Source organism: Mastigoproctus giganteus, chromosome 1 (assembly GCF_048544385.1).
Source record: "Mastigoproctus giganteus isolate SK-2022 chromosome 1, ASM4854438v1, whole genome shotgun sequence".
NCBI classification, from domain to species: Eukaryota; Metazoa; Arthropoda; class Arachnida; order Uropygi; family Thelyphonidae; genus Mastigoproctus; species Mastigoproctus giganteus.
In genome coordinates, this window is record NC_143575.1 from 226,452,710 (window position 1) to 226,478,391 (window position 25,682).

General features: G+C 36.2%; 1 protein-coding gene across 1 annotated transcript in view; it reads left to right on the forward strand.

Annotated features, from left to right (window-relative positions):
* Window positions 1-685: 685 nt before the first annotated feature.
* Window positions 686-25,682, forward strand: part of Arp8 (Actin-related protein 8) — a 158,644-nt gene continuing 133,647 nt past the window's right edge. The window contains exons 1-2 of the mRNA XM_090384593.1: window positions 686-787; window positions 10,359-10,526. Of these exons, the coding sequence (XP_090240719.1) occupies window positions 722-787; window positions 10,359-10,526 (234 nt within the window). The 5' untranslated portion in view covers window positions 686-721. The remainder of the gene's footprint in view (window positions 788-10,358; window positions 10,527-25,682) is intronic.

Genomic DNA, 25,682 nt, shown 5'->3' on the forward strand with positions numbered 1-25,682 from the left:
TAGATTCCATTCAGAAGAGGACAGTTAGGTTACTGACGCATCTCTAACAGAGTCTCTACACTCTCGGTCTCATAGACGTACTGTTTCTGCTGCATGCCTCTTCTACAGATCCTTCCATGTTCACTGTTCTCCTGAATTGGCTTCTATAATTCCCGCTCTCTCTTTCAAAACAGTTTGAGCACTTGTCGCCACCAGCCAACATCTATTTAACGTCCATCTTCAAACTTACAAAACCAATTTTTCATCTTCCTCGTTTATTCATTCCACTGCCATTTTCTAGAACAACCTTCCTTCGTACGTATTTCCTGAAAATTCCAGTCTACAGAAGTTCAAGTCTAATGTCAACAAATATCTTCTTTCGTTTTGTCAACCTCCAACCCATGCACGGTACTAAGTACTATAGGTTCTAATACATCTCGTGTTTGGTGTTTTCATAAAAAAAAACTTGCTGTTTCGATCAATAAAAATTATAGTAATTAACAATTTTGCTGATCTGCTAACAAGCTGGTAGAATCCATTTTACTTTAATTGCCAATTTTATTTTTCTGCGTGTGATGAAAAACTTAGTAAGCCTATACTGTACCTTCTTTTTTAATCTCACTCTCTCCACAGAAGGTCTCTCTTGTCAGCTGCGTGCGCTGCCCTCTATTATATTTATGCATTATTTAACCATTTCACACGTGTGTGTTATTTGTTTACCGTTTATCGTGTTTTCTGTCAGATGGCACCTATTATAACTAAAAAGCCACCTTTGCCAACTCAGACTTTTCCAGAACCTCCTTTTGAGGTGAGAATATAACTATACTACAGTTAATTTTCTTTCTTTCAGTTCACGTTTTGTATTATCCCGATACAAAAATTGCTGATTTCTGAGACGGCCTTCTTAGCTTCATATAGAGCGAAATGGAAAATTTTACGAAAAATCGTAACGCCGTTCTTATTCCACCAAGATAACTTGGCCGAAAAGAAGTAATTGAGACATGATATTTCAGCTACAAACCATTTTATAATTTATAAAATGAACAGCATTTTACAATGGGCAGAGCTATTGCAAAGCACGAGTCCTGGTTTAAATTTAATCGAAAATAATTTAATATGTAATGTAAATTTCATTATGGGAATCCCGATGCACACCGGTTGCACCTGTCTAACATAGGCTCAACGATTTCTTTATTTGGCTGAACTCCAGATTATGGATACACCTTGTCATTGCATTGCGGACATGGCCAAATTCGTGACGGATTCAAACAAAAGAAGCCACTTCCTCCAGAAGTCTACCCATAATCTGAAGTATAACCATTTATTTAATCAGTGGACATGGCAGTATGGAATCCCTACCTGTCTCATCGACATTGCTGCTCTTAGGAGGTCTGGGTTTAGAAGTCCTAAAATAAGGTTGTGGGGATACTGGAGGAACCATGTCTTGCAGTTTATCTGTTCTAGTGGAAGGTGGGATTTATCCCACCTTCCACTGGAACAGATAAACTGCAATTGGTGAGGCAAGCAGTGTTTCCCTTGGTATGGATTACTGTGTGTGTATACACATAGGGTTAGCCCAAGCTATGCAGATCCATGTTTGGAGGCACCGATTTCTCCTCATCAGATGTTTTCATTTGAACGCTTGATATGATTTTGAATCATATTTCATAATTCCGTTTAGGAATTTTAGGTTTTTAGAATGTAAACATCAAAAATAAATTAGTATTGTCTACTGTCACTTCTATATTTCAGTTCTTGAGACTCAAAGATGGACTTCTTATTTTTAATTGAAACCTGACTATGTGATATTGATGCCGGCCGGGCTAGCCAGGTAGGTAAAGTGCCTCCCTGGCAACCCAAAGGTCGCGGGTTCGAATCCCGCCTCGGGCTTGGATCAAAGTACTGTAAAAACCTTGGGAGGTGCACTATGGCCACAGAAGCCGATGCGCCAACAACTACCAAAAAAAAAAAAAAAAAAAAAATGTGATATTGATGACCTAGAAAACAGCTATTAATTTTCATTTTATTGTGTTCGCCTATATTGCTCACTATACTGTGTACTCAGAATTAGTCAAACAGTATTCTTAGGCCCTACATTGGCTGGTTCCTTCTATATCTTTATTATGGACTGCTGATTCAGGTAGCTTATCACCATTGATAGAATTTTCTCAAATGAAGAATGAACTCATTACTGCACCTAATGACCTACCTACTACAAGATGCATTAGCACTGATGCTTGCCCTAGCTTGGCTATAAAAATAGTCGGACAGTACTACGTTGACATTTCAGTTCTAATAAATTCAGTTTTCTCTGGAGGGCAAATTCCTTCTCAGTGGTCTCATTATAAAGTTGTACCTATTTATAAAATTAACCTAAAAATTGTACCAATTCCCTAACTAAAAATTGAAGAATATTTTTCAATCCATTTCCGTCTCATTCATTTGGCTTAAACTGCTTGAAAAATATATTCCTCAAATGTCAGTGCAGTTCTTTAACTGACCTCTACATATGTGTTATGGGCTTAAAAAAAAAAAAGTCAACTATGTGTGATAGTCACATGGGAAATAGTAGATATAACTGTCATTTCATAACCATATAAGAACATTTCATGCCTCCCCCTTAACTCCAGTTTGTTATATTAATGAACTCCATACCAATGTTCACTTAAAATCAGCAATCACTGAATTTTTACCATCTCATTCACAATGGACTATGCCTCATAGCTTGCGATATAAAAGACCAAACAGTTTTGTATGCTAGAGCAGTGGTAATTTTCATCTAGTCATGCAAGTCAGTGTGATAAAGTAGCAGTTATGAGATGTAGTAAAGATATCATTGAGTTTCAAAAGGGCATGATTGAGAGCTCCTGCATTGGGTGCTTCCATATCAGAAATGGCATATCTTGTTGGCTGCTCATGGTCCACTGTGGTTAAGATATAGAAAGAATGGTGTCAAATGGGTCAAACTGCCTTCCACCCACTATCCCAGCAGGCAGTGGTGATTGCTTAATATGGAGCATGGTTTGCTGGCAAGAACTAGGACCCTTTATGTGTATGGACCAGTTTTTCACTTGTGAGGTCTACTGGTAGCCCTGCCATGTTGCATTTTTTGCAAGACAGAAATGGGATCTTCCAAGATGATAATGCACCATGTCATTGGGCCTGCAGTGTGCTCAAGTGGTTTGAGGAACACATTGAAGATATTATTCATCCTGATTGGCCTCCAAAAATGCCTGACCTCAATCCAATTGAACATCTGTGGGATGTTTTGGAATGGGGAGCGAGGCATAATAATAGTAATAACACAACCATCATCTATTCCGACACTGTGAAAAGCCTTGAAGGCAGCATGGCTGAAGATCCCTGTGGATATCTTCAGGCGTCTAGTGGAGTCAATGCCTAGTTAAATAGCGGCTGTTATCTGTGTGAACAGTGGACCAACACGCTATTAGGTAGATGGTAATAGGTAATAGGCTATTAGGTAATAGAGTGGGCCAGTAAATCAGAGAGTCCTATAATGGGAGATTTTAATTTCCCAGATATTGACTGGAGTTTGGGGCACTAGCAAGGCTTTTGTGGATTTATTGGATGATTGTTTTCTACATCAGCATGTTCGGGAGGCAACTAGAGGGAGGAATACTCTTGATTTGATTATCAGCAGTGATTCTTCATGCATTAAGAATCTGCAGATAAATGAACCACTAGGTGGCAGTGATCACAGTGTGCTGAAGTGGGATTTACTCAAAGAGGTAACTACCATTAGGGGTAAAGGTAAGGGTTATTGCTTTCGTAAAGGCGACTACGATGGACTGAGACAGTATTTAAATTCTATACAGTGGGACCAACTGATGATGTTACCAACAGCAAATGCAAAATGGGAAGCATTGAATGAACTTATCTTGGAAGCTTCTAGGCTTTACATACCAACTTAGAAATATTGTTCAAGGTTTAGGCCTAAGTGGATGTCAGATGAACTGATGAGGCATATGGCAGAGAAGAAACATGCATGGGATACATGCAAATTAACACATGACACAGAAGCCTATGATAGATACAAGTTGATCTGTAACCAAGTTACAAAGGAGGTTAGGCAGGCGAAGGCAGAGTACGAGAAATCTTTGGCAAGGGATGCAAAGAAAAACAGCAAAGAGTTCTTTACTTATGTAAACTCTAGAAGAAAGGGGATGAATCAGATTGCTCAGGTAGCTAACAAACTAAATGAATATTTTGCATCGACATTCACACATGAGGAGTTATTTAGCGAGGGGAAAGCCAGGGGTGTATTCAACTCTAGCAGTAAACTAGAGAATCTTGTAATAGCTGAGAGTAAAGTGGAGGAGAAACTGTTGAAGATAAACACAAGAAAGGCACCTGGGGTGGATGGGATCTATCCAGTTATATTAAAGGAGGCAGCAGAGGAAGTAAGCAAACCCTTAGCCATAATTATGAGAGCTTCCTGGACTCAGGGGAGGTACCTACAGACTGGAGATGTGCAAATGTGACCCCAATTCACAAAGGAAGATCAAAGTCTGACACAAGCAATTATAGACCTGTGAGTTTAACTTCTGTTCCAGGAAAATTAATGGAGGCACTAGTTAAAGAAGCACTGCAGGATCATTTAGACAAGACTTCAGTTATAGCTCGGACACAGCATGGTTTTGTTAAGGGGAAGTCTTGCCTGACCAATTTGATTGGATACTATGATGCAGTCACAAAGGAACTGGATGCAGGGAATAACTTTGATATTATATACTTGGATCTTAGAAAGGCTTTTGATACTGTTGCACATGGAAGACTGCTGCACAAATTGGAGCAGTGTGACATTGAAGGCAAATTGCTGCTGTGGATAAAGGGGTGGTTGAGGGGGAGAAGACAGAGAGTGGTAATCAATGGACACTGCTCATCGTGGACTAATGTTATTAGTGGAGTCCCTCAGGGCTCAGTGTTGGGTCCATTATTGTTTTCTGTATTCATAAATGATATTGATGATGGTATATCAAGTTTAATGTCGAAGTTTGCAGACGATACAAAGGTAGGCAGGGTTGTCAAGGACACTACTGACACTATGCTGCTGCAACAGGATCTGGATAGGTTGAGCAGATGGGCTGAGAGGTGGCAAATGAAGTTTAACATTGACAAATGTAAAGTACTACACATGGGAAACAGCAACCCCAGAGCAATGTATCAACTCTGTGGTACTACACTGACAGTGGTAGAGAATGAAAGGGACCTGGGGGTGGTTGTGCAGGCAGATATGAAGTTCTCTGAGCAGTGTAGACGGGCTGCAAGAGTAGCTCATGGTGTATTGTCAATGATATATAGGAATTTTTCTAGCAGGGATAAGGAGGTGATTATTCCCTTGTATAAGGCAATGGTCAGGCCACACCTAGAGTACTGTATACAGGTCTGGAGGCCTCATTTCAAGAAGGATGTAGAGCTGCTGGAACGAGTACAGAGAAGGGCAACAAGATTAGTGAATGGAACAAAGGGGTGCTCTTACGAAGAAAGGCTTAAGTTTTGCAAATTACAGTGTCTGGAGACTAGGCACCAGCGAGGTGATCTGATAGAGGTGTATAAAGCCTTGAATGGTTTGAGCATGCTCAATGCTGATGGGATTCTTCCTCTCGCTCAGAATAATCACCTGAGAGGGCATAAATTCAAATTGAGGAAAGACAGATGTAGGATAGACGTGCAGAAATTTGCCTTTAGCCAGCGAGTGGTTGGTTGGTGGAACAGACTTCCATCCCTTGTCGTGGAAGTTGATAGCCTAAATAAGTTTAAGGCTCAGCTGGACAGGTATTTTGAACGAACAGAGGGGTGAAGTGGAAGTGGTTTTTTTTTTTTTTTTTTTTTTGGCTGATGCTGCATAAGCTTGCTTTCTTGCATCAAATGCCTATGCTAATGGTCATAATTCATAGATCACTCCATGTATATAATATAATTTGTAATTCTTAGTGTACATCCAGAATCACCAAACAATACAGTAAGAATTTCAATATTAACTTTTCAGTAATAGTGGAATGTAAAGTTTGCTAACCTAAACTTTATTATCATTTAAGATAGGCCCTGAGATAGAGACTAGTAGGCCTTTACAATTGAATAAGAAAGTAACAAAAAAAAGAAAAAAAAGAAGGAAACTTGTGATTTAAAAGATGTAGCACCACCAGTTTTTAAATAACTGGTACTGCTTCTTTGAAACCTAATACTTTTTTGTTGTTACTTTCCTTTTCAATATACCTATTCAATTTTACTGGTCTCTGTCTCAAGCCCTAACCTTATTATGGTTCTTATTTTTTTATGAAATATAGTATTTATTATTATTAATATTAAATATATTATATGTACTAGCACAATATGGCACTAAAATATAATTTATACAAAACTATCTTGTGAGCTAAGAATCTAACTTTGTTGTTCATGAAAATCTTCAGGAATGTTACCTTTATAATTATATTTGTATATCTTTTGTGTTTATTTGCTATTGCAGAATAACCTTGGTAACTCATCACTGGTGGGACTCTCATGATAGTGATGAATTACAAGGAGTAGAAATTTGTATAAACCAATGTAAAGGTGGTCAGTACATTGGGAGTTAAAAAAAAAAGAAAAGAAAAGCAAATAAGTGGCTTAAATTTATTTAAACTGCCCACTTCCAGAGCACTAGATGAAAGTTTGTTCCAACAATCAAATACCTGCTGGCTGAAAACAAACTTCCACACATCTATCATTGAGTTTACTCAATCCATTCAAAGCCTTAAACAACTCAATTTGATCTACTCACAGATGTTGCAGTTTCCAGAACTTAGCATTAGTAGAGGCATATGATGCAAGAAAGCAAGCTTATACAACATCAGCCAAAAAAAAAAGAAAAAAAACCTTTTTATTTCATCCATCCATTCATTCTAAATGTTTGTCTAGTTCTGCCTTGAATTTGTTTAAGCTCTGAACTTCCACAATGACATATGGAAGTTTGTTCTAGCAATTAACCACCCGCTGGCTAAAGGCAAATTTCCACTCATCTATTCTTCAACTGCCTTTCCTCAATTTCAATTTATGTCCCCTCAGGCGATTAATCTGGGCAAGAGGAAGAATCCCATCAGCATTGAGCTTGCTTAAACCATTCAAAGCCTTATACCAGGTCTTTTTCATTCTCCACTACCCTGAGTATAGTATCACACAGTTGATAAGTTACTCTGGGGTCACTGCTATCCATGTACAGTACCTGGAATTTGTCAATGTTAAACTTCAACTGCCATTTCTCAGCCCATTGACAGAACTTTCCATTCCTTTTGGTAAGGGTCAGTGCTTTAGTCGTAAAATTAGCAGAAGGTATACTCTATGAATGTTACGAAAAGCAGAGAGTATATGTGCATATCAGGCTTATTATTCGAATTCACTTTGGTCGCATAGAATAAAACAAGTGATAAAACATGCTGTTGAATGACAGAAGTGGTAAAAGTTTCCACGTTCCTAGTATGAAGATATACTATTTCTTTGTCTCTCAACTTATCTTTCCCATAAAACAACATTTCGTGAGATGTGCCAGCGGAATACTACGTTGAAAAATTGCTTAGAATAAAAATTAAATCACAAGGAAGTCAAAATTTGTTAGGAGCATAGTAATGAATTAACATTAAAGTATAAAGTTATTTATTATATGAAATCTGTACTACATTAATATAATTTTAAAAATTGTTATATGTTAAGAATTAAATAATGAAAATTGACTGCATAGATGTTTACATTTTTATTATTATTTAAAAATATTCCACAAAACCTCACGTAATGCATTTTCAGTTTCTTTTTCAGCAGAGCAAACTCTTGATCTTGAGCCAGCAGCCTAACGATGATTTATTAACCATGATTGAACATAAATTTTTGGATTAAATTGTTCAAATAGGTGGTTCATTGGAATTAATAAACATGAGACTGATATTATTCATTAAACTATAGCCTCACTCACACTCAGCTGTTGAGATTGTTACAGAAACAAGTTTTAAATTTTCTGGCATAACTTGAACGTTTTCAGTGTAGTCTCTCAGTCCTCGAATTGCCTGTATTTCGTCTAGGTCAAAGCGATGACAGATATATTTTATTTCTGCTTCTCCGTAATCATACTTTGGATGAACTATTTGTAATTAATAAGTATGATTTTGTAACTATGAAATAAAGGTATATCTTTAAATAATAAATCATTATTTTCTTTTAATGTTAATTGAGTTTTTTTTCATCAGGATGATCTTTGACACTTTCTAAAATTCGGATAGTTCTATTTATTAGATGTTCAGATTTCGGTAGCAATGTTGTTCGAGATTGAAGTTCTAATAAAATAGACAATTCTTGAAGAATGTCATACGTGAGTCAAATCTTTTCAATAAGTCTGTGTAAGTAAATTTTAAATTTGGATCAACAGATGACTTTTTAAAATGGCAATGCAAAGATTCATATGATTCCCATATGGTTTTTACTGTACTGAAACTGCTCGAAATCCAGCGTACTCCAAGAATTCGTCCAATTTTCTTAAATTTTGTTCCTAATTTGTGACAAGGATTTTAAAGAGCCCGACAGTTTTTAGGAGACTAGCTGTATAAAATGTAAAGTTTGTCCAAAAATGTTTTAAAATGATTTATTCCACTTACGTCTTTAATGACATCTGACACAGACAATTCTAATCTATGATTAAGGCAGTGCCAAGTGAAAATGTTTGGATATCTTTGTCAGTACTAACAGACTACAAAACTAAAACAAATCTCTGGGTGCAAAATTAAAGAGCAGTACTAGTTTGTGTACACATGTTAATAAAACTTTTATTTAAACTTTTAAATAAAAGTTTAAAAATAATAAAACTATAAGTATTGCTTAAGAATCAAACTCTAATAAATTTATATTTTAATTTTCAGTAAATATTTTAATAATATTTATTTTTTTAAGTATTTCAAAAACCAGAAGGTATATGCTATTCACCTAAAAAAATCTAGAAGGTGTACTGCATACCCCCCTCCCCACTACAGCCCTGGAAAGGGTACCTTTTTGTTCTCCTCCCACCAATCTTGTTGCTTTTCTCTGCATCTGTTCCAACAGATCCACATCCTTTCTAAAATGAAGCTTCCATATCTGCATGCAATACTCAAGATGTGGCCTAACCATTGCTTATAACAATGGGATAATTACCACTTTATCCCTCCTGGAAAAATTCCAGTATATCATTGAAAAAACTCTACAAGGTGTCCTAGCAGCATGCATGCACTGTTCAGAGAAATTCATGTCTAACTGCACAATTACCCCTAAGCCTTTTTTGTTTTTCATTACCAATGGTGTGGTGCCACATAGCTGGTGTATTATTCTGGGATTACTGCCACCCATATGCAGTACCTTGCATTTGTTAATGTTAAACTTCACTTGCCACTTCTCAGCCCATATGCCTAATTTTTTCTAGATTTTGTTGCAGTGGCATACCCTAATTAATGTCTTTAACCACCCTACTAACCTTTTGTTTCATCTTCAAACTTAGACATTAAGCCTGATATGCCTTCATCAGTATCTTTAATAAATATAGAAAACAACGGCAGACCCAGTATTGAACCTTGGAGGACTTCACTAGTAACATTAGTCTGTGAAGCGCAGCATTCATTAATAACCACTCTGTCTTCTCTCACTCAATCAACCCTTTATCCATAGAAGTAACTTGGTGTTACATCTTTTAATTCACACATTTTCTTAATGTCATATATACAGCAGTCTTTTATGTAAAATAGCATCAAAAGCTTTTCTGAAATTAGTATATGATGCGAAAATTATTTTTTACATCCAGTTCCTTTGTTACTCCACATAGTATTCCAGTCAGATTGGTCAGACGAGATTGCCCCTTAACAAATCCATGCAGTAACTACAGTATAACTACATTCCTGTCTAGATGGTCCTGCATTACTTCTTTAACCAGAAACTCCATTATATTCCTTTGAATAGAAATCAAGGTTACAGGTCTGTATTACTCAGCTCACCATTTGATCCCCCCCCCTTGTGAATTGGAGATACATTTGGACTTCTCCAATCCATAGAGACCTCCCCTGAATCCAGGAATGCTCTATTATTATGGAGCATTCCTGGATTCAGATTCCTGAAAACTTCTTTTGCTGCCTACCTCAGTATAATTGGATAGATCTCATATTAAAAAGCAAAAGCAGTATTTGGCAGCAGTAAACTCTTACCATATGATCATTTGTGGTAATAATATGATCATGCTCCAGGTCATTTTTGCTGTCCTCAATACATTAAATGTGTATTCCTTTAGAACATGTATTAATTGTCTATCTCTTTGCTTATGTTATCAGATTGTTGCTAAATTATAATGATATATGCATATATTTATTTATTTACAGGCAACTCAATCATCAGCTATAGTAGTTATACATCCAGGATCTATGTTTTTAAGGATAGGTAGAGCCTCAGATACCTATCCACATTCAGTTCCACATGTAATTGCTCGCCGCAGTAAAGTAGGAGCACCAGCATACCAGGATTCTTTCCTAGTTCCTGTTGTTGATTTAGTAGGTGCTGCTGTTAATTTCTTAATTTTTATAGAAATATTTGCTGTTTTGAAATATTTATGCAATTCAAAAGTTTAATTGTCTAGGACTTATACTTGGGATGATTTAGCCTTTTGAATAGGTTAATTTTTTTTGTTATTTATATTTTTTTTATTGAAGGTAGTTAATATTGGGATATGACTTCTTTACTAATTGTATTAGTAAAGAATTCAAGTACAAATCCTATGCTTTCAATTTAGATTTCATTAAGAATTCATTTATCACTCAGATTTTGTAGTAAATGACCTTTCAGCTTTTGAAGTTGTAAAACATAAGTACCTCACATTAATTATACTTGAACAAAAAGTCCTTTAGACAAGCCTAGCTAGCATCCAGGGACATTATGTATTGAAAGTGCGGTCTAATTTAAATTTTCTTTTTGATAGGCACAGGCAATTTCTGTATGATTATGTTGTATTTTTTATTTTTTTTTTATCAATGTAGTGTGCAAAAGGATGTTTAAACAGGAGCAATCTCTTGTTGGGGAATGGGGAAGATCTGAATCTCACCCCCCCATACACACTTGTACCCCTGCCCTAATTTTTTTTTTCTTGTTTTTTTTTTATTGTCCAGCATAATTAATTAGACTCTGGTTTGTTATATATTATAGTAAATAAATAGGTGCCTCCGTAGCCAGGTGGGAAGGAGCACACGCTTCTTGATTAGACCGGGGTTCGAGCCCGTCACCACCAAATACGGAGGATGCGGAAAGGTCAGGGAATGACCACCGCATATCCCGGAGCAATATGGCATTAGTTGCTAATGCTCCTAAAAACCAAATAAACAACAAATTATAGTAAATCATTACTAAAGTTGATATGAAGAAAATAAAACTTGAAGGTTAGCTTTCTTAACTGTGTAACAAAAATCATTCAACATCGATATAAATAAAAGTAATTATATAATAATTCTGAGAAAATTAATAATTCATAAGATAATTTTTAATATGTGACCCAGTTTTACATAACAGTACCTAAAACAAATTCTACAAAATATTTATAGTGGACTTTTACCACTAGCATAAATAAAACCTTGAGATAGGTTTATTAATAAAAAAAGTAGTTAATCCAGAGTGGCTCGGTTTGGAGAAACATAGAAAAAACAAGTTAGTTAATGTATGTAGTGCATTACATTTCAGGCACGTTAGAAAACAGTAATAATTCATGATTTATAACAAAATAAGTCAACCCTTTGAAATAACAATTTGTTACAAAGATTCCTAAAATATTCTAAGTAAGCATTGAAATTCTGAAATGGATCAGGGCTCCTGTTCTAAATTTATAGCAATATTTCTGTATGGGAAACTGGGGAGGGAATCTCACCAGTGAGGGACTATGAAATTGGAATTGAACTTAGAACCATTCCAGGGGCCAACAGAATATATGTTAAATTTGATAGCAATTCTCATTTTTCTTTTCGATTAATGCAAAACATACTTTAATTTATGCTTATTTTTGTGTGTCAGTGTGTTGGGGTGGGGATTTGGAATGAGGGCTGTAAAATCATAATGAACTGAAATTTTCGCAAGAACCGACAGAATAACACAGTTTCAAAATTTGACCCTGATCCAACTTTTTGTTCCAGACCAATACATGAAATATACTTTCATTTATATGAATATATTTTAGTGGTGGGAAGGATATGTTGATCTTAAGCTTTCCAGGAATCAATGAAACATATGCTGAAAATGTGATAGTTTCAATTTTTTCTTAAGTAATGTTTAAACATCTGATTACATACTTCCATTACAAATTACATAATATACTCATTGTGTTACATTTTAGGCACATTCTATTTTTTTTTTTTTTTTTCTTAAAATTAATTGAATTTTTTCTTTTTCTGTGATTGACCGAAGTGAAAAATGAATATACCGGCATACCTCGGTTAACGTTACCTCTGATAACGAAGCCTCGATATAACGAAGTCTGCAATTTCAAGCCCCATGTAACATAAAAAAATATTCCATTTTTGTTTAATCACCTGAAATCTAAACAAACTGAAGAAATTACGGAAACCTTTGGGGCTTCTCGTGGTTGGTTCGAGAAATTTAAAAAACGGGCCAGGATTCATAGTGTAAAATTAACAGGAGAAGCTGCAAGTGCAGATGTTGAAGCTGCAAATAAGTTTCCAGAAAAACTAAAGGAAATAATTAAACGTGAAAATTTTCCACCAAATTTGGTGTTCAATGTTGACGAAAGCGGTTTGTTCTGGAAACGGCTACCAACAAAAAGCTTCATTTCTATTGAAGAAAAATCAGCTGCTTGGTTCAAAACAGCCAAAGACCGTTTAACGTTACTCTTTGGATCAAATGCCTCTGGCGATTATAAATTAAAATTGTTATTAGTTTACCATTCAGAAAATCCGAGGGCGTTAAAAGGTAACATAAAAATGAATTTACCTGTAATATGGAAAGCAAATAGAAAAGCGTGGGTTACCAAGGAGTTATTTACTGATTGGTTTGTTAACCACTTTTGTCCTGGAGTAAAACAGTATTGTCAAAAAAACAAATTTGAAGAAAAAGCTCTTTTGTTGTTAGACAATGCTCCGGGACATCCTACTGATCTTAACACGTTGGACACATGCATTCCTGTCAAAGTTGTGTTTCTTCCAGCAAACACAACTTCCCTGATTCAACCATTGGATCAGGGAGTAATAGCATCATTTAAAGCTTATTATCTGCGTCGAACTTTAAGCAATTTAACTGAACTAGAGGATAAAGAGGAAATGACAGTTAAAACTTTTTGGAAAAACTACACCATTAAAAACGCAATAGAAAGCATTGATAGTTCTTGGAAAGAAGTCACTAAGAAATGCTTAAATGGAGTTTGGCGCAAAATATGGCCAGAAGTTGTACTAGAAGAAGAAAATAACATCCAAGAATTAGAAATGAAGTTATCCAGATGGCTCAATCAAATAGGTTTCGAAAATGTCGATGAAGAGGATGTTAGAAATTTATTGAATGCAGAAGATGATGGTTTTTCAGTGGAAGATTTAGAAAGCCTTGTTAGCAACGAAGACAAAGATAGTGAAGGCGAAGTTAAAGAAGTACCTGCCGAAAAAGTGTTAACAACCAAAGATTTAAAAAGGTGCTTAAATGATATTGAAAACGTTTTAAATTTTTTTAGTGAAAATGATCCTGACTTAGGAAGAAGTGTTATAGTTAAGCGATCAGTGTTAAATGCAATAACTCCGTATAGGCAATTGAAATTGTTAAATGAAAGGGGAAAAAAGCATAAACAATCAACTTTAACCTCATATTTTAAAATGTGATTTCACTTTGTATGTAAGTTGACTGTTTATTTAATAAAACTTTTCTTTGTTCGAAAAAAAGCTTTTCATTTTCTTTACGTAGGAACGTATCCCTATTCTGGCCATAGTATTTTTACCTCTGAAAACGAAGTTTCACTTAACGAAGTAATTTCGTGGAACGCATCCTATTCGTTAATCGAGGTATGCCTGTAGTTATCTTCTTATCAATTAATTACTAAGTTTATAACTTACAGAATACCCAATAAAACACAATAGTTTTGTGTTTTCGAAACTTAGCCGTTCAGTGTAATTATAACCATATAATATTTATTGCTCTTTCCCATGTACTTTTAAGCCTCTTTTTTTTTCTCTGTGTTTACTTATCTGTTCACAAGTGACACCATGTTCACGAGTCTTGCATAACAATACAAGCAAAGTGTGCAAGGACTGTCTAAAGTTAACAGTACTGCATTAAAACTACATTTAATCTATGGATTTTTTTTCACATACAAAATGCAAAGGAAATTCAAATCTTTCTCTATGAACCAAATATAAAATTTCATGGAAATCCGTCCACTGGGAGTCCATCCGTTATGTGTGGATGGATGGACGGACATGATTTATAACAAAATAAGTCAACCTTTTGAAATAACAATTTGTTACAAAGATTCCTAAAATATTCCAAGTAAGCATTGAAATTCTGAAATGGATCAGGGCTCCTGTACTAAATTTAGAACATGGTGAAGACAATAGGTGCTTATGCATAAAAAATAAGCTGAGAAATCGTTACTGTGTATTTATTAAGCATAATCAATTGTATATATGATATAGGTATGGCCAGGAAGGTGGCTTTTAACTTAGTTGGTCTGACAAAGACCAACTGATATCAAAATTTATTAAGTACTGTACACTGATATTTATGTATGTATTTAAAAAAAAAAAAAAAAAGAAAAGTTAATTTTGTATATTTGGCATAACTATTCTGATACATTACTTAGGCATTAAATTAACCAAGTTATTTCATAGATTTGCATTATTTTTATTATTTTTTAAATTATGATACGTAATCAAAAGGTCAAAATAAACAGTTTCAAAATGAATGCAAAATTTAAATGAAAAATGTTCTTGTTTATACTCTGGCATGACCAGCAGGTCAGTGGAGTTTACAATAAATCAATCAATACAAATGTTAACTGTATTTAGCAGTCACAGACTTGAACTCCGGTCCACTCAAAGAGCATGTGCTACTGCACTCATGCTCCAGACCACTCGGCTACATCAGGATTTGTTGTATTAAAATAACATTTTTATATAAAGAGAAATATAAAGAATGCAATGGTGAAAACATCAGTACACAAATGAGTATAACATAAGAAATAGTGAATAGTTATAATAGAAAATGGGCATAATGACAGAAACAGTGTTATGTGAAACAGCAAACGTATATCTCTTATATTAATCTTCCCTAATGTGATTCTTTAGTAATTGCTTTTAGGTTATAAAAGGATAATTATTAAATTAGCAAATACTTTATTTAGTCTTCATATCTTACTTCTTAATTGTGAATTTGACTAAGCGGTGAAGGACAAAATGCTAAAAATGACTCCCAAAATGAAACTGCACAATTTCTGTATGGTTCATTACAAAGTTAAAAATTAAAAAAAAAAAGAAAGAAAGACAATTATACCAATTAAAAGACCAGTAGCTTGAATTTGAGGCTTTCAAGAATTATCTCATCAGTCAGTGAAAGAAATGAAAGTGAAGAAGAGATAATTAAAAAAATGCATGCTTTCCAGTTATGTATTATGAGGTAAGAACAATTTTATGTTATTCACATGCCACATTGCCTGAAATTTCATTGGTTTATAAGCATTAACCTGGCAGTATTATTATGTTGCCTGACAGTCTCCATGGGAAAATATTTAATTCTTGTGACTTGCTGGTTGGCGATTAGTAGTTGTTACTTTTTATACCTTCTTAGTGGTGTCTTTATTCTTATATGTGCTACTTTTTTTTTTTTTTTTTGTCTATTTATATTGTTGTTTACCTTGTGTAAGCTGAGGGGGGATCCTGTGAGGCTATGCAATATCGTTTACATTACTCCATTGTGTCCAACCAAGTGCAGTTCATTATGTAGTAAAACAATACTTTTCATCACAATGCCATGTGTTCTGCTATGCAAAAGCTTCTCAAAGATCGCCACTCACTTTTATGGTTATTGTAATGAGAAATAATAGTAGAAATTGTGGCCATGAATAGTAAATTGCATTCCAGGAAAGTGTCACAATAGTATCCTGCATTACCGAAAAAATGTCTGATATTATTCTGATGTGTAGTGTGATTCATGGTGGGTCCTCCATGTCAGTATAGTTTTTTTGCCACATTACACTCATTTGGAGAGGTCTGTTCAATCGGGGTGGTAGTTAGCTGGTGTCATGTAGAGGGAGTATTAGTATTACTAGTAGCAAATGATGCAAGAAAACAAGATTATAGAGCATCAGCCAAAAAAAAACTACCCACCTTATCCTTCCATCCCCTCCAACAATTTGTCTACTTTTTCCTTGAATTTATTTCAAGGAAAAAGTCTACTTTTTGAATTTGAATTTGTCTACTTTTTCCTTGAATATCATTGATAAATATACAAAACAACAGTGGGCCCCACTACCAAACCCTGAGGGACTTCACTAATAATATTAGTTCACAAAGAGCAGCGTCCATTGATTACCACTCTCTTTCTTCTTCCACTCAACCACCCTTTTATCCATTGTAGCAACTTACACTTAATACCACACTGCTCCAGTTTGTACAGTAATCTTCCATGTGCAACAGTGTCAAAAGCTTTCCTGAAATTCAAGTACACTGGAAAACATTTAACATGAAAAAATATTCTGATCCCAACAAAATGCTATGTGATTTCATACATTTATTTTCCTTTAACATGAAAAGATTTCGCATCTCAGAAGAACAAAAAAATATACTGGTCATCATTAAATTTTTATTGTTTATGACTTTGACTCAACTTTCTATTGACTAGGCTGACATCTGATAATAAACAATATGTAGATAGTACAAGGATGCCACACACCACCCTTATCATTTTAAACAAATGGGATTGCCTATCGGCATGCAAAACATTTCATTTACAGTCTTGAAGTGAGTGACACGTACTGTATAAAGTGGTGAATTTCGTGTATAGAAAAAAATCCGTAAATTTATTACCCTGATCTGTACAATGGAAAAATCAGTAAACAAGTGCTATTTCACTTAAAATTAAAATGGAGTTGCTTAAAATGGAGTTGCTTAAAGCAGTAGATATAGGGGATTCTTTGAAAACAGACATTTTAAAAAGTTTGGAATCGCTAACTCTACGTTCTCGGCAATCATAAAGAATAGAGACCAACTTTCTGCAATGTTTGAGCTCAGTATGTTTGAGCTGGATAGAAAACCGATGAGAAAGGCCAAACAAGAAGATTTGGAGGCTGCATTGCTTGTTTGGTTCAAATAAGCTAGGTCTCAGAATGCTCCAATATCGGGACCTCTATTAATGGAAAAAGCAGATGTGTTTGCAATTCAAATGGAGATTGAATTCACTGCGAATGCAGGCTGGTTGGAACGTTTCAAGAAAAGAAATTGCATCATTTTTAAAAATGTTTGCGGTGAAGCAAATCAAGTTTCACCGAGTATGACATCGGATTGGCTGCAGCCTACATTACCCACAGTGCTTGAAGAATATAGCACGAGAGATGTCTTTAACGCCGACAAAACGAGGTTGTTCTATCGCTGCTTACCCGATAAAACTATCGTTTAAGAGACAACAGTGTTCTGGTGACAAAAAGTCCAAAGAGAGGATAATGGTAATGGTGGCTTGCAACTCGGACGGATCTGTAAAGCTGCCCTTATTCATTATCAGGAAGATCACGAATCTGCGCTGTTTTAAAAATGTAAAAAAAAATACGGTTGAGTACAAGGGAAAACAAAAAGGCGTGGATGACCGCGACAACATTTATTGATTGGCTTTTGAATTTAGATAAGTGCTTTTTTCACGAAAAACCAAAAGTTGCCATGATTGTTGATAATTGTCTCTTTTCTGAAGTGAGATTAAAAGCTACAAAGCTTATATTTTTGCCTCCAAACACTACAACCATTACTAATACAGAATTTAAAATTTTATTACCGATAACAATTGCTAAGAAAATATTTGGCCGCACAATTGAAGCAAAAGAATATTTCTCTGTCAACTTGTTGGATGCATTACATATGTTGCGCACTGCTTGGAATCTTGTAACACCAAAGACTATTGAAAATTGTTTTCGTCATGGGATTTTCCAAAATGACGGATTTAATACCTACTCAAGATAATCAAGAAGCTGAACCGACATTCGGTGAAACGTTTGGGCATGTTTCATCTCTTTTAGAAAGTTCGGTATCTTTGGATGAATTTGTCGCAGTTGATGATACTAATTTGTGTACAGTGCCAATTTTAACAGATAGTGATATTTTGGACATCGTATGGCCTACGGAAGTGGATCCGTGGGTGAAGATAGTGATGATAATGTAGATAATGACATCGATTTGTTAGTTCCTGTTCCTACTAACATCAGAATTGCGAAAATTGATAAAAAGTATGTGCAGATATTTAGATGTACCTAAGAGTGGTGAAATGAACCAAATGATGGACAATTTGTAGATAATAAGATGATAAATAACATGGTGCAAAATAAGATATCAGATTTTTTTTCAAAAAACAATTAACATTTTTTTAAAAACTTTTACATATTGTATATATTTTTTTATCTGATGAAGTTAATGAACGTGTTAAGTTTTAATAAATTGTGCTTGTAAAATGCCCAGTGTATAGTGTTATATAGTGCATAAAATGTTAACTTGTTTAAACTTTCTATCTTAACTCTTTTGATTATTACAACATCAAAAACATTGGTGTGTTTTTTTTGTTTATTTCTTTTAACACGAAAAAATATTTCTATTACCATAGGTTTGTGTTAAATGATTTCCACTGTATATGATATCAAAATTATTTTTTGCATCCAGTTCCTTTGTAACCACATCATAGTATCCGATCAAATTTGTCAGACAAGACTTTCCCGTAACAAACCCATGCTTTGTCTAAATTATTACTGTAGTCTTGTCTAGATGCTGCTGCAATGCATCTTGAACAAGTGACTCCTTTATTTTCCCTGAAACAGAAGTTAAACTAACTGGTCGGTAATTACAGTAATACCCCACATAGCACTGATAATTGGTACTAAAACTATACCATGTTATCTGAAATTGTGCTGATTGAGGTATAATTATAATGGATTTTAATTGAATGCATATCAGAGAAACAGTCTATAAGCAAATTATAATAAACCTATAAAGAATTTGCATTTGATAGCCAATTAAAAGGATTTGAAAAAAAAAATAGATTGAAAAAATTTAATTATTGAAAAGGTAACAGCATTAGCATTAGTAGAGGCATATGATGCAAGAAAGCAAGCTTATGCAGCATCAGCCAAAAAAAAAAAAAAAAAACATTTCACCCCTCCGTTCGTCCGAAATACCTATCCAGCTGAGCCTTAAATTTATTTAGGCTATCAACTTCCACGACAAGGAATGGAAGTCTGTTCCACCAACCAACTACCCGCTGGCTAAAGGCAAATTTTCGTACATCTATCCTACATCTGTCTTTCCTCAATTTGAATTTATGCCCTCTCAGGTGATTATTCTGAGCAAGAGGAAGAATCCCATCAGCATTGAGCATGCTCAAACCATTCAAGGCTCTTTATACACCTGTATCAGATCACCTCGCTGGTGCCTAGTCTCCAGACACTGTAATTTGCAAAACTTAAGCCTTTCTTCGTAAGAGCACCCATTTGTTCCATTCACTAATCTTGTTGCCCTTCTCTATACTCGTTCCAGCAGCTCTGCATCCTTCTTGAAATGAGGCCTCCAGACCTTTATACAGTACTCAAGGTGTGGCCTGACCATTGCCTTATACAAGGGAATAATCACCTCCTTATCCCTGCTAGAAAAATTCTTGTATATCATTGACAAGACACCATGAGCTACTCTTGCAGCCCGTCTACACTGCTCAGAGAACTTCATATCTGCCTGCACAACCACCCCCAGGTCCCTTTCATTCTCTACCACTGTCAGTGTAGTACCACAGAGTTGATACATTGCTCTGGGGTTGCTGTTTCCCATGTGTAGTACTTTACATTTGTCAATGTTAAACTTCATTTGCCACCTCTCAGCCCATCTGCTCAACCTATCCAGATCCTGTTGCAGCAGCATAGTGTCAGTAGTGTCCTTGACAACATTGCCAACCTTTGTATCGTCTGCAAACTTGGACATTAATCTTGATATACCATCATCAATATCATTTATAAATATAGAAAACAATAATGGACTGAACACTGAACCCTGAGGGACTCCACTGATAACATTAGTCCACGATGAGCAGTGTCCATTGATTACCACTCTCTGTCTTCTCCCCCTCAACCACCCCTTTATCCATAGCAGCAATTTGCCTCCAATGCCACACTGCTCCAATTTGTGCAGCAGTCTTCCATGTGCAACAGTATCAAAAGCCTTTCTAAGATCCAAGTATATAATATCAAAGTTATTCCCTGTATCCAGTTCTTTTGTGACTGCATCATAGTATCCAATCAAATTGGTCAGGCAAGACTTCCCCTTAACAAAGCCATGCTGTGTCCGAGCTATAACTGAAGTCTTGTCTAGATGATCCTGCAGTGTTTCTTTAACCAGTGCCTCCATTAATTTTCCTGGAACAGAAGTTATACTCATAGGTCTATAATTACTTGTGTCGGCCTTTGATCCACCTTTGTAAATTGGGGTCACATTTGCACATCTTCAGTCTGTGGGTACCTCCCCCGAGTCCAAGAAAGCTCTCGTAATTATGGCTAAGGGTTTGCTTACTTACTTTGCTGCCTCCTTTAATATAACTAGATAGATCCCATCCACCCCAGGTGCCTTTCTTGTGTTTATCTTCAACAATTTCTCCTCCACTTTACTCTCAGTTATTACAAGATTCTCTAGCTTACTGCCAGAGTTGAATACACCTCTGGCATTCCCCTCGCTGAATAATTCCTCGTGTGTGAATGTCGATGCAAATTATTCATTTAGTTTGTTAGCTACCTGAGCATGATCATCAACAGTTGACCCATCGATATCAAGTGGACCAATCTGATTCATCCCCTTCCTTCTGTAACTTGGTTACAGATCAACCTGTATCCTATCATAGGCTTCTGTGTCACATGTTAATTTATATGTATCCCATGGATTTTTCTTCTCTGTCGCATGTCTCATTAGTTCATCTGACATCCATTTAGTCCTAAACCTTGAACAGTATTTCTTAGTTGGTATGTAAAGCCTAGTAGCTTCTAAGATAAGTTCTTTGAATGCTTCCCATTTTGAATTTACTGTTGGTAACATCTTCAGTTGGTCCCACTGTATAGAATTTAAATACTGTCTCAGACCATTGTAGTCGCCTTTACGAAAGCAATAACCCTTCCCTTTACCCCTGATGGTAGTTTACCTCTTTGAGTAAATCCCACTTCAGCACACTGTGATTACTGCCACCTAGTGGTTCCTTTATCTGCAGATTCTTAATGCATGAAGAATCACTACTGATAATCAAATAAGGAGTATTACTCCCTCTAGTTGCCTCCCGAACATGCTGATGTAGAAAACAATCATCCAATAAATCCACAAAAGCCTTGCTAGTGTGTGAGTGACCAACAAATTCCAGTCAATATCTGGGAAATTAAAACCCCCCATTATAAGACTCTCTGATGTACTGGCCCACTCTATTTCCATGTACAGTTTCTTATTATACTCATCAGAGTCATTAGGCCTATAGCACACTCCTACTCTCAATTTTGATCTCCCAATGCTTATGTCACACCAAACTGACTGGACACTGCACTGTCCAGCGATGCCGACTGGCTTCACTTCCTTGGATTTTATGTGTTTCTTAACTAATAGCATAACTCCTCCTCCCTTCCTATCCTGTCTATCCTTTCTGTAGACGTTGTACTCCCCAAATTCCAGTTCTGCATTCCTTATATCTGTGTGACATCATGTCTCTGATATCCCAACAATATCCGCCTTTGATGCTTTGAGCAATACCTCATATTCATCAAATTTATTTACCAAACTCCTAGCATTGGTGTACACGCAAGTATACATGCATCTGTTTCTATTCTTAGCTACCCTAACACAACCCATGTGTTTACTTGTACCGCAATGACTCCCAACAGTCTCTGAAATATCTGGCATCTTGTTTTTCAGATTTCTTGCATCAGGTTTCTGCTCATTCCAATAGAAGCAGTGCAAGAATCACTTTCACCTCTGCCAGTGGCTACTGTTAATCTATTAGTCTTTGTCTCTCCCCCAAGCTAGCAGTTTTCCGACCCACCTAACACTGCCTCGATGAGATGAGAAAAAAGCTTTATTGTTTATTTAGGTCTTTCAATAATGAAGTCTGGTGAAGTCATCTCTTCTTTTTCTCTGCATACAAGTCTTTGTAGCATCAAATCCCATCTTGTAAAATATGCCGTATCTTGATGCTACGTTCAACATTTGGATCTCCATTCATAATCGCCTCGCAGGCCATGTCAATCCCCCAAAAAACTTTCTCCAATTCTTCTGTTGAAAATTCTTTGGCAGTTGTTTGAACTTCGATTCAAAACCAGTGAGATCATTTGCCAAATGGGGCAAAACATGCTGCCAAACAGAAGGCATGTTGTTGTTGTTGGCAGTGATTTCTAGCCAAGATGCAGATATATTTTTGATCGTATTTAAAGGGGTAAAAAATAAATCGTGAAATGAAAAGTTTGAAAAGCTATCACGATGTCTCGTCATAATAGAATTAAGAATACCGAACACTGTTGCATGTTGCTGCTGACTGCCTGAGGGGAGCTATTGGTATATGCGCATGTGAGACAATAGAGTTGACACCACAGCATATATGTACATTTACCTAAGCTATGACAACACAGCATATATGTACATTTACCTAAGCTATGACAACACAGCATATATGTAGAGTACATGTCTAGGCTATTGAATGAGTTTTAATGTGTACAATAAATTTTCAACGTAAACTTAATTGAAAACCATGTTATAGTGAAACCCATGCTGTTTGAAGCTGTGCTAAGTGAGGTATTGCTGTACTTGTCACCCTTAGATTCCCCTTTGTGAATTGGCGATACATTTGCATATCTCCAGTCTGTGGAGACTTCCCGAGTCCAAGGATGCTCTCATAATTATGGTTAAGGGTTTCTATGATTATTTCCCTGAATGCTTCCCATTTAGTATTTGCTGTTGGTAACATCATCAGTTGGTCCAACTGCATAGCATTTAACTGTCTGAGACCACTGTAGTCATCCTTATGAAACAAATATTTTCTCTTTATGCTCAACAGTAGTTATGTCTTTAAGTAAATTCCATATCAGTACACTGTAATAACTGTCACCCAGTGGGTCTTTTATTTGAAGAATTTTAATGCATGAAGAATCATTTCACACATGAAGAATGTGTAAAATGTTGAGGCTGTAAGTGCAGATGCTGAGGCAGTTGCAGTATTTCCTGCAGTTTCAAGCCATTGTAGAGGAGGGTGATTATCCTCTGACCTCATTTTTAATGTTGACGAGACCAGACTTTATTGGAAGAAATTGCCATCATGAACCTTATTGCCCATGAATAGCTGTCTGCACCAGGTTTCAAAGCTGTGAAAGACAGGCTAATGCTTCTGCTGGGTGCAAATGTCTTTGGCACTTTAAAATTAAAACCAATGTTGGTGCACCATTCACAAACACCATGTGCTCTCAAGGGCCTAAACAAAGCCATGTTGCCAATCTACTGGAAATAGAACAGGAAGGCTTGGATGACACAAGAAATCTTCTTGGATTGGTATACAAACTATTTTTTCCATTCTGTGCTCCGTTTTTGTCAAGAGAATGAGTTACCAGCCAAGGTTCTTCTTCTTCTCTTGGATAGTGTCTTCTGTTGATCCAGCAAACTTTGCTGAAGTTGGAACATTCTGGACATCAATACTGTTTGCATTGCAACCAAACACCAGTTTTGCAACCAATTTACCAGGGGTTAATAGCAACCTTTAAAGCCTATTACCCCTGCCAAACTTTCATGGAAATGGTGAGAGTTTTGGACAGGTCAGACAAATGAGCTGAAATAATTATTTCAGCTCATTTGACGTTTTGAAGAGCATTAATAACATCAACACAGCTTGGGAGGAAGTGTCAGTGAACTGTTGGAATGGAGTGTGTCACTTCTACAATTTATGCACACTTCACAGGATTAGAACCAGTGGAGAACATTGTTGAACACATTAGCAGGCTGGTGCAAGAAGTAGGATTGGACGAGGTTATATCAAGGTGTAACAGAGCTGTTGGATAGCCATGGACAGCAGCTATTCAAAGAAGACTTGTCAGAATTGGCAGAACTAAGCCAACAGGAGGAGGAGAAGGCAAAAGATGGAAGAGCCTCCTCTAAAATCTATTATCTATATAATATTGGTGTAGATACACCATAGACAACTCTTAAGAAACTACGAAGTAGTTGTTGTAGTAGGCATCGTTTGCTCTGTTTCTCATATTGTGCTCTTCCTTCACGACGAGTTGCCATGATATTGCATTACTCGAATAAGTAACACTTCACTAATAGAGAAAACTATTGTTACTTATTCTCAGTGAGTTCCACCACCCAGGCGGCACCATTTCAAGGATGTTGGCCTATCATCAGTGGATGGGCAGGTACCCTGGTATTGCAGACATGACGACTCAGTTGTGATGATAATCACACAACTTGAGAGATGCCAAAAGGTGTATATGACAATATTTAAAAGTAACTAAATTTTTTTTTTTTTTTTATGTGAACCCCAAACACGAGAGGTATTAGAACCTATAGTACTTAGTACCGTGCTTGGGTTGGAGGTTGAGAAGATGAAAGAAGATATTTGTTGACATTGGACTTGAACTTCTGTAGATTGTAATTTTCAGGAAATACGTATGAAGGAAGGTTGTTCCAGAAAATGGCAGTTGAATGAATAAATGAGGAAGATGAAAAGTTGGTTCTGTGGGTTTGAAGTTGGACAGTAAATGGATGTTGGCTGGTGGTGGCACGTGTTCGGACTGTTTTGAAAGAGAGAGAGGGAATTATAGAAGCCAATTTACAAGAACAGTGCCCATGGAAGTATCTGTAGAAGAGGCATGCAGCAGAAACAGTGCGTCTATGAGAAAGCGAGTGGAGAGACTCTGTCAGAGATGAATCATTAATTAACCTAACTGCCCTCTTCTGAATGGAATCAAGAAACCTGAGAGAGGTTTTGGGGCCACCACCCCAGATGTGGGAACAATATTCCATGGCAGGGTGGATTTGCGATTTATACAGGATGAGCAACTGTTTGGAAGAAAAGTAACACCGAGAGCGAAATAGAAAACCAAGTTTTTTAGATGCAGAGGAAGCAATATTTGTAATATGCTTGTGCCAAGAGAGATTAGAAGTCAGGGTAATCCCCAAAAGAGATATATCATTTTGCCTAGAAATCGGAGTGTCACTAAAGATAAGCATAGGAGCAGAAGAATCCTTTTTGCGAGATATAAGACAAGACTGAGTTTTTTAGAAGGGTTGAAATCACCCTCCTGGCACTTTGCCGTCCCGGGGTGGTTTCCTTATGGAAATAAACAGATAATAATAATAATAATAATAACTAAGTTGTCTTTGCCCCACTGGAGAATTACCTGAAGATCGGCATTTAAGGAATTGGTAGCAGATTTTCGAGAAGTTGAAGCTGATTGAGCACGACAAGGTTTCTCAAAATGGAAA